Source organism: Leptodactylus fuscus, chromosome 7 (genome assembly GCF_031893055.1).
Source record: "Leptodactylus fuscus isolate aLepFus1 chromosome 7, aLepFus1.hap2, whole genome shotgun sequence".
NCBI lineage: Eukaryota > Metazoa > Chordata > Amphibia > Anura > Leptodactylidae > Leptodactylus > Leptodactylus fuscus.
In genome coordinates, this window is record NC_134271.1 from 10,147,275 (window position 1) to 10,164,244 (window position 16,970).

Sequence of the window (16,970 nt, forward strand, 5' to 3'; positions counted from 1 at the left end):
GAGTTACACTCCAGTCACATCTAAAGCTGCAGTTAAAAATCTGCAATTATATCATGTCTTATGCTCCGGTTATATTGAGTAGCCATAACAAGTCTGCAATTACACTATGTCTTCCACTCCAGTCACATCCAGAGCTGCATTCACAATTCTACTGTCGCCTCATGTCTTCTATCCAGTCATATCCAACCAATCATACACCAGTCACTTCCAGAGCTGTAGTCAGAATTCTACTCTTTTGACATGTCTTCTGCTCCATTCACATCTAGAGCTGCATTGTCAAGTCTTTGAGAAACATCATTGATAAATACATTGTAACAAAGTTTGCAGATTAAAGTTTATTTTCTCTTGAAGCTTGTGGTGTGACTAGAGAGATAGGAATCTAGAGCTGACTTTCTCCAGAGCTGCCTAGTTCATTGACTATAATGCTAGAACTACAGTGAAGACTGACACTGAGTCCGAGCAGTAGATGAGAGGGGTACGGTGCTGCGGACATGGGCGCAGTAATGGCGGTCACCCGCGGCGGTCCCAGTACGGACGCGTCCTCCGCTCGCCTTGCTGTAAACATTGTAACTTTGCTGACTTTGAAGTGTCACTTGTAACAATGGCGGCCGGGGAGGCGTCTTTGTTTTTGTGTCTCCGCTGTGTGTTTGGGCTCAGAGACAGTCGTTAAGCAGATTATTCGCCGCCGCTGCCTCGCTGCCGTCTGTTGGCGTGCCAAGCTTCACATGTTTTTGGCACCTTTTGAAGAATTTTGTTTTGTGGAATTTTCTTACAGCAAATGTAATTTACCGTCTTTGTCGCGGCGCGGGATCCGGCCTTGGAACGCTTCGCTATTTCGTCTTTCTTTTGATTGCGCGTCTTGGAAGGCGACAATTCTTCTTCCAATATCGGAGCATTGTCTAAAACCGTAACAAAGGGAGATGCGCGCTTTGTAGAAGTGTCGCGCAGACGCCGCCATATGTAGTATCTGCGCCGCTGTGTACCGCGAGGTAGCGCCAGCGATTGATACCGGGTCATAAGACGATTTTCTTATTTGTCATTATGGAGATTACGGCAGCGTTGCGATATTTCTGAAGCTTTTATTATCGTCACTGAGGCCGTCGCATCAGATTTGGGTCTAAACTTCTAATTCTTCATGTTTAGCTCATCGATACATTGTAACCTGTAGGAAAAAAGATAGTTAGTGAGCTCACAGCAGCACAGAGCATTTCAGGAGACTGGAGCAGCAACCTGTTCATTTAGGTGATGACGATAGTTATAGGACTACAAGTGACAGGACAGAATCATGGTGGAAGGAGCAGGAGGGACGTCACAGACTGAGGGTTACATAGTGAGAGGAGGAGAGTCCCCAGCAGCACAGAGTATTTCAGGAGAGGAGTGTGCTGATCTTATAGAGGAGGTCACAGGATGAGAGTTACATAGTAGATGCGGGGTCTTCAGCAGCACAGAGTATTTCAGGAGAGGAGTGTGCTTATCTTATTGAGGAGGTCACAGGGTGAGAGTTAGATAGTAGATGCGGGGTCTTCAGCGGTACAGAGTATTTCAGGAGAGGAGTGTGCTTATCTTATTGAGGAGGTCACAGGGTGAGAGTTAGATAGTAGATGCGGGGTCTTCAGCGGTACAGAGTATTTCAGGATAGGAGTGTGCTGATCTTATAGAGGAGGCCACAGGGTGAGAGTTACATAGTAAATGCAGGGTCTTCAGCAGTACAGAGTATTTCAGAAGAAGTGTGCTGATGATGTCATAGGTTAGATTGAAAGATACATAGTACAAGCAGGGTGTCCAGCAGCACAGAGCATTTAAGGAGAGGAGTGCTCTGATACCCGGACTTGGAGTTTACAAAGTGGGAGGAGTAGGGTACCCAGCAGCACAGAGTATTTTAGGGGAGGAGTGTGCCGAGCTGAAGGGGTAATGTACGCTATATATAGTATAGTATATAATATATATATATATATATATATATATATATATATATATAGTATAGCGGGTTCCTACCTCATCTATGGGAGATTTCTGGCACAAACGTTGACATATTCGCCGCCCCCCTCCTCACCCTCACCGTGTCCCCAGCCCAGGAAAGCGGCGCACAAGATACAAAGTTGCAATTTTTTGGTTAAACTGAACAAGACATAACAAATATATTAATAAATCATATCCAGCACTTTCTGCTGTTCTAAATATTTTGTCTCGGGGACGCTCGGCGGTGGTATTGGCGCTGATGGCGGTTGCGGACAGCCGGTGACATGACTGACAGCCGCCCGTCTCCGCTTTTTCTTATTGTCTAGTTGTCAGTAGGAAGATAAATAGACGGGGGAGATGTAGCAGAGCCGAAGCTGCACAACCAGGTCAACAATATCCAGAGCCAGTGCTGTACCATCCGGTATACGGGCACTCAACAGCGCCCCCCTTATCTCATGGGCCCCTATGCAGCTGCACCTATGGACTGTCTACCATAATCCTCTGCTCTGCACTATGTCAGAAGAGCCTATAGCTCTGTTCATCCAGGGCCTCCTGTTTCATATATTGCCTAAATGACAGTGAAGAATGACAGGTAGAAACAAAGGAGCATAAAACATAAACAGATACTGTATAAGAGGTGCTGCAGCAGCTGAGATCGCCACCAGTTGCTCCTCCTACCCTGTGTGTGCAAAATATAATAGAAGAAGAAGCGGAGCCTGACAACTGTCAGCTGGTGCGGGAGAAGAGGTCTCAGGGATATACTGTAATGTGTGTGTCAGTCTGCACTGCAAATCTGACTTTGTATTCATTAAGCAGCAAGATCAGGATGAAAACTAATAGAGGTGGATTATTGTGGGAGGACACGGAGGCGATAATGGAGGAGCCCATGATAACGTGATCAGGTAGAGCGGACCCCTCCCCAGCCTATGGGATGATGATCTCAAGACCAACACCATGGAAGTGTAAAGCATGGCGAGTCCTCCGGCTGCACAGACGCCGCGACCATCAGAAAACATTCATAATCTTTAATCTCACACAGTAATAAAATTGCATTACATCTTCATAAAATAAATGTTCCAGTTTATATACAGAAAACAGACTGTACAGGCGCCTCCCGGACCCCCCGCCCCCCTCCCCAGCCCACAGACAGACAGGCGAATGCAGTGCTCAGCAAAGCACAACTGGACAGCGAAGGGGGCGGGGATGACTACATCATACACAGTCCTTGGGGTGGGGGACCGAGAATTAAAAAAATATTGCAGGCAAGCCACCAGACACTCGTCGACGCTCTCAAGGAAGGACATCCATTCTGCGCTGCTTCCACGAAGCCGGACGGCGGTCGTTATTGAACCTGCGACTCGAAGCTTCCGTTCAGCTGTCCCTCCTCATAGTCCATCTGACACAAGATCATATTGTTCTTAAGAAAAAACTTGTCCCCCACGCAAAATCTGCAAGGAAAACAAAATGGCAGTCAGTAACAGAGGGATACAAATGTTGCAACTTGGCGACTTATACGTGAGAATAAAACTGGGCTCCACAGACTCCGCCCATTGTTAAGCCCCACCCAGGAAGTGAGTGATATATTCCTGGTGAGTGTGGACCAATCCCAGGTATGGGAGGGGCTGACCAAACCTGAAGAAGACAGCTGAGAGTTTGTTACAATGTATTACTTTCACCTTCCCCCTTCCTGGACATCCCCTTTAAGGAGATCCCATCGCCAACCTCCTGCTGCGGCCTTAAAAATAGTAAATCTGTAGAAATGTGAAGCTTTGAGGCCCGTGCCTTTAAGGAGCCGCCGTGTTTGGAATCTCAATGTAACAATTTACATTCTCTTTGTATCAGTTTAATTAAATGGAAACTTTGTATCAAAATAAAGTCACGTGACCAGATTGTATAGTGATGGGGTACGGAACGAGTGCCCAAAAAGTAAGGAATATTAATGCAGTGAAGCCCTGTGTGAATCACGCCCTAGACTGCCACGTGACCTGCTGCAGGATTGTCACAATAATGGGATGTATAGACCCTGCAGATCATCGCAGCGTCTATAACTTCACCTTCTATCATATCCGCAGGTGACTTCTGGTGCACTGCTGCTGACAGCCACTAGATGGCAGTGTGGCTCTGGAGTCACGCGTCTCACTGGACGGGTAAGATGTCCTATGACAATCTCGAAGTGCTTCACTGCTTCTCTATTAAGATCTCTGTACCAGTCATATTACAAGTGTCTACAAGTGTAAGATCCCCCATCAGTGCACAGGAGGCCTGCAAACAACCAACGAGACGGTTCTTAAAGGGAAAGTGCACTATGGGGCTACAAACATTGAGCAATTACTCAAAGCGTTGTCCGGTCCTGTGTCAATAAAGTTTTAGAATTGAAGTAGAGGGTCGCACTGTTCTGCAGATCTCTAGAGAGGTCAATGTTGTAATAATCTGCAGGATATATCAGTAGGTATTGTCTGGGGGTAGAGGGGACGGAGCGATGCTCTGCAGGCCAGTGATAGTCTGCAGTGTGTCACTAGTTCTCACCTCTGGTTGCACAGCTGGCAGGCGAAGCAGTCCAGGTGATAGACGTTCTCTCTCGCGCGCATCACCATCTCGAAGGCTGGGATGAGTTTACTACACGCGGCGCAGTTTCCGGTGGTTCCAAAGAGCCTGTGGAGGAGACACAAGGAGAGGGTCACCAGTGGTACAAAGCACACCCACTAACTTACAACACGCCCACTAACTTACAGCACGCCCCCAACTTATAGCACAGCCACTAACTTATAGCACGCCCACTAACTTACAGCACAGCCACTAACTTACAGCACAACCACTAACTTACAGCACAGCCACTAACTTACAGCACAGCCACTAACTTACAGCACAACCACTAACTTACAGCACAGCTACTAACTTACAGCACAGCCACTAACTTACAGTACAGCCACTAACTTACAGCACAGCCACTAACTTACAGCACAACCACTAACTTACAGCACAGCCACTAACTTACAGCACAGCCACTAACTTACAGCACAACCACTAACTTACAGCACAGCTACTAACTTACAGCACAGCCACTAACTTACAGTACAGCCACTAACTTATAGCACAGCTAAAAACTTATAGCACAACCACTAACTTACAGCACAGCCACTAACTTACAGCACAACCACTAACTTACAGCACAGCCACTAACTTACAGCACAACCACTAACTTACAGCACGCCCACTAACTTACAGCACAAACACTAACTTACAGCACAGCTACTAACTTACAGTACAGCTAATAACTTATAGCACGCCAATAACTTACAGCACGCCCACTAACTTACAGCACAGCCACTAACTTACAGCACAGCCACTAACTTACAGCACGCCCACTAACTTACAACACAGCTACTAACTTACAGCACAGCTACTAACTTACAGCACATCCACTAACTTATAGCACGCCCACTAACCTACAGCACAGCCACTAATTTACAGCATGACAAAAACTTATAGCATGCCCACTAACTTACAACACGCCCACTAACTCACAGCACGCCCACTAACTCACAGCACGCCCATTAATTTACAGCAGTCCAATAATTTACAGCACACCCACTAACTTACAGGATGCCCAATAACTTTTATCACAGCCACTAACTTACAACACACCCACTATGTTACAGCACGCCCACTAACTTACAGCAAGCCTGCTAACTTACAGCACACCCACTAACTTACAGCACGTCCACTAACTTATAGAATACCCACTAATTTATAGCATGCATGTTCTCTAATGTGCAAAACCCCTACTAACTTACAGGATACCCGCTAACCAACAGCATGCCCAATCACTTACAGGATGTCTACTAATTTATAGCACGCCCACTAACTTATAGCCCACCTACTAAATTACAGCATGTCCACTAACTTACAAGGTATCCACAAACATACAGCATGCCAACTAATTTACAGGATGCCCACTAACTTCTGGCATGTACAATTACCTACAGGACACCCACTAATTTACAGCCTGTTCGCTAACATATAACAACCATAAAAGTCACTGTACATTCTCTGCATTATCTTATGAACTTCAGTCACATACTCCAGTCCCATCCAGAGCTGCATTCAGTTTTCTTGATTGCCAGTAAACCACATTGTAGCTTTGGTTGTGACTGGAGTATAAGACTTTAAGTAGCAGCAGAATTAATACTATAGCTGTAGGTTTGATGAGAAGCGAGTCCATGCAATATCATCAGCATTGTGACTGCAGCTTCAGGTGTGAATGGAGCACAAATTGCAACATTGTAACAGCAGCTCTGGTTGTGAGGATTCAGTAACAGAAATGTTGCTGCAGCTCTGGTTGTGACTGAAGTAGAAAACATGATATATCAGCGAGTGTGTGATTTCTGCAAACTGAAGGCCTACAAATGGCAAAGAGTAAGAGCGAGCCTGCGCCAAATATAATATCGGAGTGGCGAGATGCCCCCTGAGGTGACGGTGCCCCCTGTAGTCGCGCGGCCTCAGGAACCAAATCCTAAAATAAATAATCTTCTATCCTAGCGGAACGGATCTGAGAATGTCGCATTATTTTCCGTATTAAACCGGCTGTGACTAATGGCGACCGGCGCGATCTGTTACGTTTTTTTCCTTATATTATGAAGCTGATCTTGAAAGACAATGTAGCAGTAGGAGAAATCCACGAATCGCTGAAGGCGCGGACTCCGCGTCTCCGAGCGCCTGGAAGATTCAGTGCCTCGACCTTGGCGCCATTTGTCTCGTATAATTATCGAAGCCGTTAACTTACAGTATCCGCCTGGAAATATGATCGAGCGCAGATCATCGCCTCGGACAACGCGCCGCATCCTTGAGCCAGAACACAGAGCACTGTAGAAATGATATGTTGCCCTATTAGAAGCCATCGCGCCCTGCAAAACCGCTCGTCATGTCCAGCAGAAGTCCGCCGCCGCCGTACCTTTATATTGCCAATAATTTGGCGGCAGGGGCACACCGGGGTCACCTATGAAGGATGTCACTGAGAGCTGGTGAACAAAGCGGACTTAACATCCACATTATTAGATAACGGCGGCAGAGAAAGGGGGCGGGATTAAAAGACGCAAATACCGAAATATAAAATAACCTTAACCCAACATAGGAAATAAATGCCGGACTAATGGCGGCCATTACAGGCGAACTTCTGCCCTAACGCTATGAGTGTCAGTCTACACTGTGGTCTGTCATTTTAGTCATGGACCAGGAGACTCAGCATTATCCGTACTCAGAGAGACTGTAGATCTATAACATTCACTGTAGTGATATACATAAAGGGTGGCAATGATGGGGGTAGTAGTACATGGACTGTACTGGCGGGGGCACTCTAGTGCTGGATGAGGGGCTGTGGAGAGCTCTAATCCTCCCTACATGTGGCCTGGTCCATGATGAATAATTCATGAGCTGCACAATAGTGACGGCCACTTTCAGATTACAGGACATAAAAGACCCCACACCCCACTATTTGCATTGCAAAAAGCTCCTTTCTGCAGTGGACTTTAGGACAGGATGAATTGGGGTAGTTTACAGAAATCTTCCCTTTAACCCTTAAAGCTGCGAGACTGACAGGAGAAGCGAAAACATCTGGTGCAGGACGCAAAGGTTAAATGATTACCGTACTGTCAATGGCAATTACTTAACCCACATTTACAACATACTGAGTCCGTCTGAGCGAACCCTAAACTATTCTAGAGATGACGGTCATAAATGTGACCAACAGCAAAGTATCAAATGTCAAGATGAGACTGATGTAACTGCTATAATACTGCCGCCTATGTACAAGAATATAACTACTATAATACTGCTCCTATATACAAGAATATAAGTACTATAATACTGCTCCCTATGTGCAAGAATATAACTACTATAATACTGCCGCCTATGTACAAGAATATAATTACTATAATACTACTCCTATGTACAAGAATATAACTACTATAATACTACTTCCTATATACAAGAATATAACTACTATAATACTGCCTCCTATGTACAAGAATATAACTACTATAATACTACCTCCTATGTACAAGAATATAACTACTATAATACTGCTCCTATGTACAAGAATATAACTACTATAATACTACTCCTATGTACAAGAATATAACTACTATAATACTACTCCTATGTACAAGAATATAACTACTATAATACTACTCCTATGTACAAGAATATAACTACTATAATACTGCCTCCTATGTACAAGAATATAACTACTATAATACTGCTCCTATGTACAAGAATATAACTACTATAATACTGCTCCTATGTACAAGAATATAACTACTATAATACTACCTCCTATGTACAAGAATATAACTACTATAATACTACTCCTATGTACAAGAATATAACTACTATAATACTACCTCCTATGTACAAGAATATAACTACTATAATACTACTACTATGTACAAGAATATAACTACTATAATACTACTCCTATGTACAAGAAAATAACTACTATAATACTGCTCCTATGTACAAGAATATAACTACTATAATACTGCCCCCTATGTACAAGAATATAACTACTATAATACTGCTCCTATGTACAAGAATATAACTACTATAATACTGCTCCTATGTACAAGAATATAACTACTATAATACTGCTCCTATGTACAAGAATATAACTACTATAATACTGCTCCTATGTACAAGAATATAACTACTATAATACTACTCCTATGTACAAGAATATAACTACTATAATACTACCTCCTATGTACAAGAATATAACTACTATAATACTGTTCCTATGTACAAGAATATAACTACTATAATACTGATCCTATGTACAAGAATATAACTACTATAATACTGCCTCCTATGTACAAGAATATAACTACTATAATACTGTTCCTATGTACAAGAATATAACTACTATAATACTTCTCCTATGTACAAGAATATAACTACTATAATACTTCTCCTATGTACAAGAATATAACTACTATAATACTGCTCCTATGTACAAGAATATAACTACTATAATACTACTCCTATGTACAAGAATATAACTACTATAATACTGCTCCTATGTACAAGAATATAACTACTATAGTACTGCTCCTATGTACAAGAATATAACTACTATAATACTGCTCCTATGTACAAGAATATAACTACTATAATACTACTCCTATGTACAAGAATATAACTACTATAATACTTCTCCTATGTACAAGAATATAACTACTATAATACTACTCCTATGTACAAGAATATAACTACTATAATACTGCTCCTATGTACAAGAATATAACTACTATAATACTACTCCTATGTACAAGAATATAACTACTATAATACTACTCCTATGTACAAGAATATAACTACTATAATACTGCCTCCTATGTACAAGAATATAACTACTATAATACTGCTCCTATGTACAAGAATATAACTACTATAATACTACTCCTATGTACAAGAATATAACTACTATAATACTACTCCTATGTACAAGAATATACCTACTATAATACTGCTCCTATGTACAAGAATATAACTACTATAATACTGCTCCTATGTACAAGAATATAACTACTATAATACTGCCCCCTATGTACAAGAATATAACTACTATAATACTGCTCCTATGTACAAGAATATAACTACTATAATACTACCTCCTATGTACAAGAATATAACTACTATAATACTGCTCCTATGTACAAGAATATAACTACTATAATACTACTCCTATGTACAAGAATATAACTACTATAATACTACTCCTATGTACAAGAATATAACTACTATAATACTACTCCTATGTACAAGAATATAACTACTATAATACTACTCCTATGTACAAGAATATAACTACTATAATACTGCTCCTATGTACAAGAATATAACTACTATAATACTACTCCTATGTACAAGAATATAACTACTATAATACTACTCCTATGTACAAGAATATAACTACTATAATACTACTCCTATGTACAAGAATATAACTACTATAATACTGCCTCCTATGTACAAGAATATAACTACTATAATACTGCTCCTATGTACAAGAATATAACTACTATAATACTACTACTATGTACAAGAATATAACTACTATAATACTGCCTCCTATGTACAAGAATATAACTACTATAATACTACTCCTATGTACAAGAATATAACTACTATAATACTGCTCCTCTGTACAGGAATATAACTACTATAATACTGCTCCTATGTACAAGAATATAACTACTATAATACTGCCCCCTATGTACAAGAATATAACTACTATAATACTGCTCCTATGTACAAGAATATAACTACTATAATACTACCTCCTATGTACAAGAATATAACTACTATAATACTGCTCCTATGTACAAGAATATAACTACTATAATACTACTCCTATGTACAAGAATATAACTACTATAATACTACTCCTATGTACAAGAATATAACTACTATAATACTACTCCTATGTACAAGAATATAACTACTATAATACTGCCTCCTATGTACAAGAATATAACTACTATAATACTGCTCCTATGTACAAGAATATAACTACTATAATACTACTACTATGTACAAGAATATAACTACTATAATACTGCCTCCTATGTACAAGAATATAACTACTATAATACTGCTCCTATGTACAAGAATATAACTATGAGAAAAAATTCCAAAAAGGATTCAAACAAAGTTTGAAGGATCTGCAGCTCAGAGGAGGTTAAAACTCAAAAAAACTTTATTTCATACTTTTAAAAAGACTCACCCCAAGTGGGTGAATACATTCAGAGGTTTAACAACAGAGCATAGTGAGAAAAAGATAGAAAAATGTGGAAATAAAACAAAAAACCGCTCAGCGGTTTTTGGTTTTATTTCCACATTTTTCTATCTTTTTCTCACTATGCTCTGTTGTTAAACCTCTGAATGTATTCACCCACTTGGGGTGAGTCTTTTTAAAAGTATGAAATAAAGTTTTTTTGAGTTTTAACCTCCTCTGAGCTGCAGATCCTTCAAACTTTGTTTGAATCCTTTTTGGAATTTTTTCTCATCGTTTTGCTCCAAGAGGTCAAGGAGAACAGGGTCGTGCACCACAGGAGGACAGGTGAACGGAAGATAGGTGAGCTACTTCTCTATTTTTTCTAAAAGTGTTGTTTTTTGAAGAATATAACTACTATAATACTGCTCCTATATAGATTTTGCAGTATATAGATATGTTTTTTGTTTATTGGTTATTATTCTTTCTAATATTTTCAGCTTTGTCTTTTCTTTTAGGGTTGTCTGTCTGTGTTGTTCTTTGTCTATACTATAATACTTTGTTTGGTTGTTGTAGTTTGGTTATTACCCTATATGGCGGGTGTTTATTACATATAGTAGACGGTTTGTCATGGGTCGGTATCGCACAGTTCTATTACACACTTTGCTCTTGACATGTGAAGTTCATACACTGTCTCTGGTTCTGATTTATAGGTAGTCAGGTCTTGTAGTATGGGCGCAGAGTCTGTATAGAGATGGCGGTGTCGTATACGCGCTCACGTCCTCGCCTTTCGCACCTTTGTGCTGTCAGTGCCGCAGACTAGAGATGAGCGTTTTCTGCTAAAATGACAGAACGTCTCAGAAAGTTCTAATCGAGGCATTTAGCAACCTTAAAAATCCTCTTGTAGCGGCGCTCAGAAGCCGCGGCGCTTTGCTCTATTACCCTCGCTGTGAAGGAAAAAGGTGGCGGCGTCCTCGTAGAGAAGAAAATGACGAGGAGTAGCAACGCTTGACACTTTTAAAGTCTCTCTTTACTTGATGTAAAAATAGAGCGCGGTCTTTGTGCGACACCAGATCTGGGCGATGCACTTCACACGCCAAATCACACAGAAACTTCTAACTAGAGGAAAAGCAGTCATTTTACCCGACTTTCCCATCACCCCGAGTACGCGCAATTTATCATAAGCCAAGGAAATAATAATATAGCAGCGAGCGGCCCCCGACTACAGGGCGCTGCGGTATTATCTGGGGCGGACGCCACTACCCGATTTACACTGGAGAACAAAAATATTCACTTGTCAGACCCTTACGGCACGGCGGCATGTGACCCCAAATTACTAGAAAATGGCGAAATATCAAGTCCATGGAAGGAATGACAACTATTACACCTGACAACCGTGTCTGAGAGGTTGTCACAGCCCCGCCCCCTGTTAGTGACATCACTGATATGATATAATGAGGTGATCGGACATGAGATCGGCACACCGTATACTACAGTACAGCTATTCATAACGAACAGGTATAGACTGATGACATCACAGTGGTTCACTGATGACATCATCACTCTTATAACTACATTATGAGTGGGCGTGTCCTCACCTCAGGTAATCTCTGCGACACAGAATAAGATTTGCCTTTGTGTAGAGCGTTGACCCGACCTCGCCCAGGCGGCAGTCGCAGCAGGCGCACTTCAGGCAGTCCTCGTGCCAGTATTTGTCCAGCGCTTTCAGCAGGTAGCGGTCCTTTATTTTTCGGTTGCAGCCGGCGCAGCCTTTCTGTTTCCCTTTGGGTTGTACTGAGAGCATCGGCACTCCTAGGAGAGAGGAGAGAACGGACACGTTACATACATGTGTCATGTGTGTGCACGGCCCCATTGGAGGGGTCTAGTTCACAAGAAACATCACAGAAAATCAAGTAATGAGCATGTGCGGCCTCCTAGGGACCCGGAGCACCCCAGGTAATGACAGGGGCCCAGACAGGCCGGGATCACAGGTGGAAGACTATTCCTTTAAATGCATTTATGTTAGTACAATCACTAGATTTCTCAATCAGACATGACCAATCCATCCTGGAGATATTGTAGGCCAGGCCAATCGATCCTGAATGGTCAGCAGACATGACTAATCTATCCTCGTGTGACACCAGGCATAAACAATCTATCCTGAAGGCAGAGTTGAAGCTCCTGCGTCCCCAACTACAATGTATGGCGTATAGTACTGGTATACTCATATAGGGAAGTGACATATCATGGGCCCCCCCAAGGCCTCTGGGCCCCCTTATGTTACGCCTCTGCCAGAACGGACAGCAAGCATAACCAGTCTATTCTGGATGGAACAAAGGCATGACCAATCTATCCTAAAGGGAGCCTAGGCGTGTGCCATTTATCCTCTTGGGATTTCAGACAGCTGAAGGGAGTGTAGACAAGATCAATCTATCTAGAAGGGAGTGTAGGCATGTCCAATCTATCCTAGAAAGAGAGCAAGCATGTCCAGGCTATCCTCAAGTAAGCATAGGCATGTACAGCCTGTTGGGAGAGCAGACTTGACCAATCTATAATGAAGGGAGGGCAGACATGACTAAGAGAGAGCAAGCATGTCCAATCTACAACTAAAGGAGTGTAGACATGTCCAATCTATCCTGAAGGTAAAGTAGACGTGACCAATCTATCCTGAAGGTAAAGAAGACATGTCCAATCTATTCTGAAGGTAAAGAAGACATGACCAATCTATCCTGAAGGTAAAGTAGACATGCCCAATCTATTCTGAAGGTAAAGTAGACATGCCCAATCTACCACTAAAGGAGTGTAGACATGTCCAATCTATCCTGAAGGTAAAGTAGACATGTCCAATCTACCACTAAAGGAGTGTAGACATGTCCAATCTATCCTGAAGGTAAAGTAGACATGCCCAATCTACCACTAAAGGAGTGTAGACATGCCCAATCTATCCTGAAGGTAAAGTAGACATGTCCAATCTATCCTGAAGGTAAAGTAGACATGACCAATCTATCCTGAAGGTAAAGTAGACATGTCCAATCTATTCTGAAGGTAAAGTAGACATGACCAATCTATCCTGAAGGTAAAGTAGACATGCCCAATCTACCAGTAAAGGAGTGTAGACATGTCCAATCTATCCTGAAGGTAAAGTAGACATGTCCAATCTATCCTGAAGGTAAAGTAGACATGTCCAATCTACCAGTAAAGGAGTGTAGACATGCCCAATCTATCCTGAAGGTAAAGTAGACATGTCCAATCTATCCTGAAGGTAAAGTAGATATGACCAATCTATTCCGAAGGTAAAGTAGACATGCCCAATCTATCCTGAAAGGAGTGTAGACATGTTCAATCTAACTTGAATTGAGAACAAGGATTTCTTATGTATCCTGAAGGGAGTATAGACATGACCAATCTATCCAGAAAAGAGCGCAGGCAAGTCCATTCTATCCTGAAGAGAGCGCACACATATCCAATCTATCCCAAAAAGAGGGCAGGCATAACCAATCTATCTTGAAGGAAGACAGCACCGTGAGCTCCCCCTGTAGGCAATAGACGCCAATTACAGAAGCTGTATGAGTTTCCATGTGCATACATGGGGTGTAGCTATAGGGGGAGCAGCCGGGTCATTCCCTGGACCCTGAGGGGGCGCCAAAGGTCCCTCCTTTACCTAAAGCAATACCACTAGTCTAAATAGCAGGGCCCTGAGATGTCAGGTTGCCCCTCTGTGTGGAAGATTCCGGACGCTGCGCCGACATGATCCGCTTTACGGCCTCTTCTATTCATGAGGAGTCTCGTGTTCTACCTGTCACTCGTTGCGATTCCGGTGAGGTCGTTGTCGGATTATTTGGGTGTCAGATGTTTCGCTCAGAAGAGGTAACATGGTGTAACAGATAGCGAGCGCTAATGGCCGCTCTCTCCCTGACATTTCCCTGACGCTCTCGGAGACGTCTTCGAGCTGACCCCACTCGTGATGTGAGGGTGACCCGCGCCTCTGAAAGCCTCGACAGCAGCACTTAAGACGCTTCACACCGGAGCATTGATCCATCTGCGCGCGGAGTGGCCGCACCGCCATGGAGACCGCTAACAAGGAAACCTCTTAAGGCTCTAAAAGTTGCTTTTCTGTAAATCTGGCCGACACGACTAATGATTTAAAATACCAGTCTTGTCCGTCTGCGCCGCGCCAGTCCCTCCGCCGTCCCCTCCACCGCAGTTAATGTATTTAAATGGTAAACGTAAATAGAGTTGCCGCAGCGGGAGAAACGCGTTAACAGGTCAGCGGCATGAAACTCCCAGAATCCTCCTCCTGTGGTGGGAATTTACAGCTCTCATCTATTACACAGGCGGCTAAATCTCGAAAACCCAAACCCCCTCCCCCCCTGTACCCGTCACTCAACGCTCAGAATTCCGCAGCGTTTCCGTCCCGTGCGAACATAGCCTTAAGGTTCCATCCCTGTTACCAGGAAGAACGTGATCTCCAGCTCCTTCTTCGCTACTGTGCCTTGTAGTGCCCCTCCCCCGCCCAGATAATATCGCCGCTCGCTTTAAATAAAAAGGAATTTGTAACCGGGATTTAGGATAAATATTTCCATTGAGACGCTGATAGATCTTCATACAATCCTAATGAAATCTGCCGCCTCGGATCAGTCACCAGCGGCTTATCTGCCGCCAGATTTGCAGCAGTTTTCATCTGGCGGCTCAATCAGACGATCTAGATAGAAATTAAATTTACCTCCGGAAAGTTTTAATTAGCGAAGGGAAGATGAAGAATATAAAGCGAGAGACGTATCGGCTGCATCGCCGCGCACCTGTCATCTGCTCCTCAAAGGGCTCAGGGAGGCTTTGAGGACGGGATGATACAATGTGACGGCAAGGACGCTCGGCCGCCGTACAGTGTGACCAGGGATCAACTTTAACCCTTCAAACGCAAAGTGGGGGCCAAGGGAAAGGAGGATCCTCGGTATAGGAAGCAGTGGCCTGGGCTGTCCCCTAGGGGGCACCACTGAGAGGGACCTGATGACATCCCTAAGGGAGAAGGAATCTGTCCTAGAAGGAGAAAACTGCTGAAGTTGTGAAAAGCTCGAAAACTTTCTAATTTTCCCAACCAATGTCATTCTGTGTGTAGAGCCTTAGTGGGGTATTATACTGTGTGGAAGGGGCACTAGTGGGGCGTTATACTGTGTGGAGGGGCTCTAGTGGGGTATTATACTGTGTGGAGGGGGCACTAGTGGGGCATTATACTGTGTGGAGGGGGCACTAGTGGAGCATTATACTGTGTGGAGGGGGCACTAGTGGGGTATTATACTGTGTGGAGGGGGCACTAGTGGGGCATTATACTGTGTGGAGGGGCACTAGTGGAGCATTATACTGTGTGGAGGGGGCACTAGTGGAGCATTATACTGTGTGGAGGGGGCACTAGTGGGGTATTATACTGTGTGGAGGGGGCACTAGTGGGGTATTATACTGTTTGGAGGGGGCACTAGTGGGGCATTATACTGTGTGGAGGGGGCACTAGTGGGGCATTATACTATGTGGAGGGGCACTAGTGGAGCATTATACTGTGTGGAGGGGCACTAATTGGGCATTATACTGTGTGAAGGGGCACTAATTGGGTATTATACTGTGTGGAGGAGCACTAGTGGAGCATTATACTGTGTGGAGGGGCACTAATTGGGCATTATACTGTGTGGAGGGGCATTAGTGGGGCATTATACTGTGTGCAGAGCCTTAGTGGGGCATTATACTGTGTGGAGGGGCACTAGTTGAGACATTGTACTGTTTGAGGCCACAAATGGGGCATTATACAGTGTGAGGGCACTAATGGGGCATTATAACATGTGGGGGTTGTGAGTGGGGCAATACACTGTGTGGAGGGAGCAGTAAGTGGACATTATACTGTGTGACAGTACTAATTTGTCAATACACTGTATGAGGCCACCAATGGGACATTATACTGTATGACGGCACTAATGCGGCATTATATTGTGTAATGGCACCAATAGGACATCATACCGTTTGGGGTCACTAATAGGACATTATACTGTGTGGGGAGGGCTAAGGAGGCATTATACTGTTTGGATGCACCATAAGGACAGGATATAATTTGGGGCCACCAATACGGCACTACATGGTGCGGGAGCCTTATTGGGGCATTATATGTGTGTGGGGGTATTAAGGAGCATTATACTGTGTGGGGAGAACTAAGGGGCCTTCATCATTGTATGTTACACAGAGAGGGGTACAAAGAGATTAG

The 16,970-nt window shown here is 43.2% G+C and overlaps 1 protein-coding gene across 2 annotated transcripts in view; it reads right to left on the reverse strand.

The window, feature by feature from the left end:
• Positions 1-3,022: 3,022 nt before the first annotated feature.
• Positions 3,023-16,970, reverse strand: part of LMO1 (LIM domain only 1) — a 78,960-nt gene continuing 65,012 nt past the window's right edge. For both annotated transcript variants that reach the window (XM_075280991.1, XM_075280990.1), the window contains exons 2-4: positions 12,325-12,538; positions 4,486-4,611; positions 3,023-3,407 (exon numbers count right to left, since the gene is read on the reverse strand). In XM_075280991.1, the coding sequence (XP_075137092.1) occupies positions 3,302-3,407; positions 4,486-4,611; positions 12,325-12,538 (446 nt within the window). In that variant the 3' untranslated portion in view covers positions 3,023-3,301. The remainder of the gene's footprint in view (positions 3,408-4,485; positions 4,612-12,324; positions 12,539-16,970) is intronic.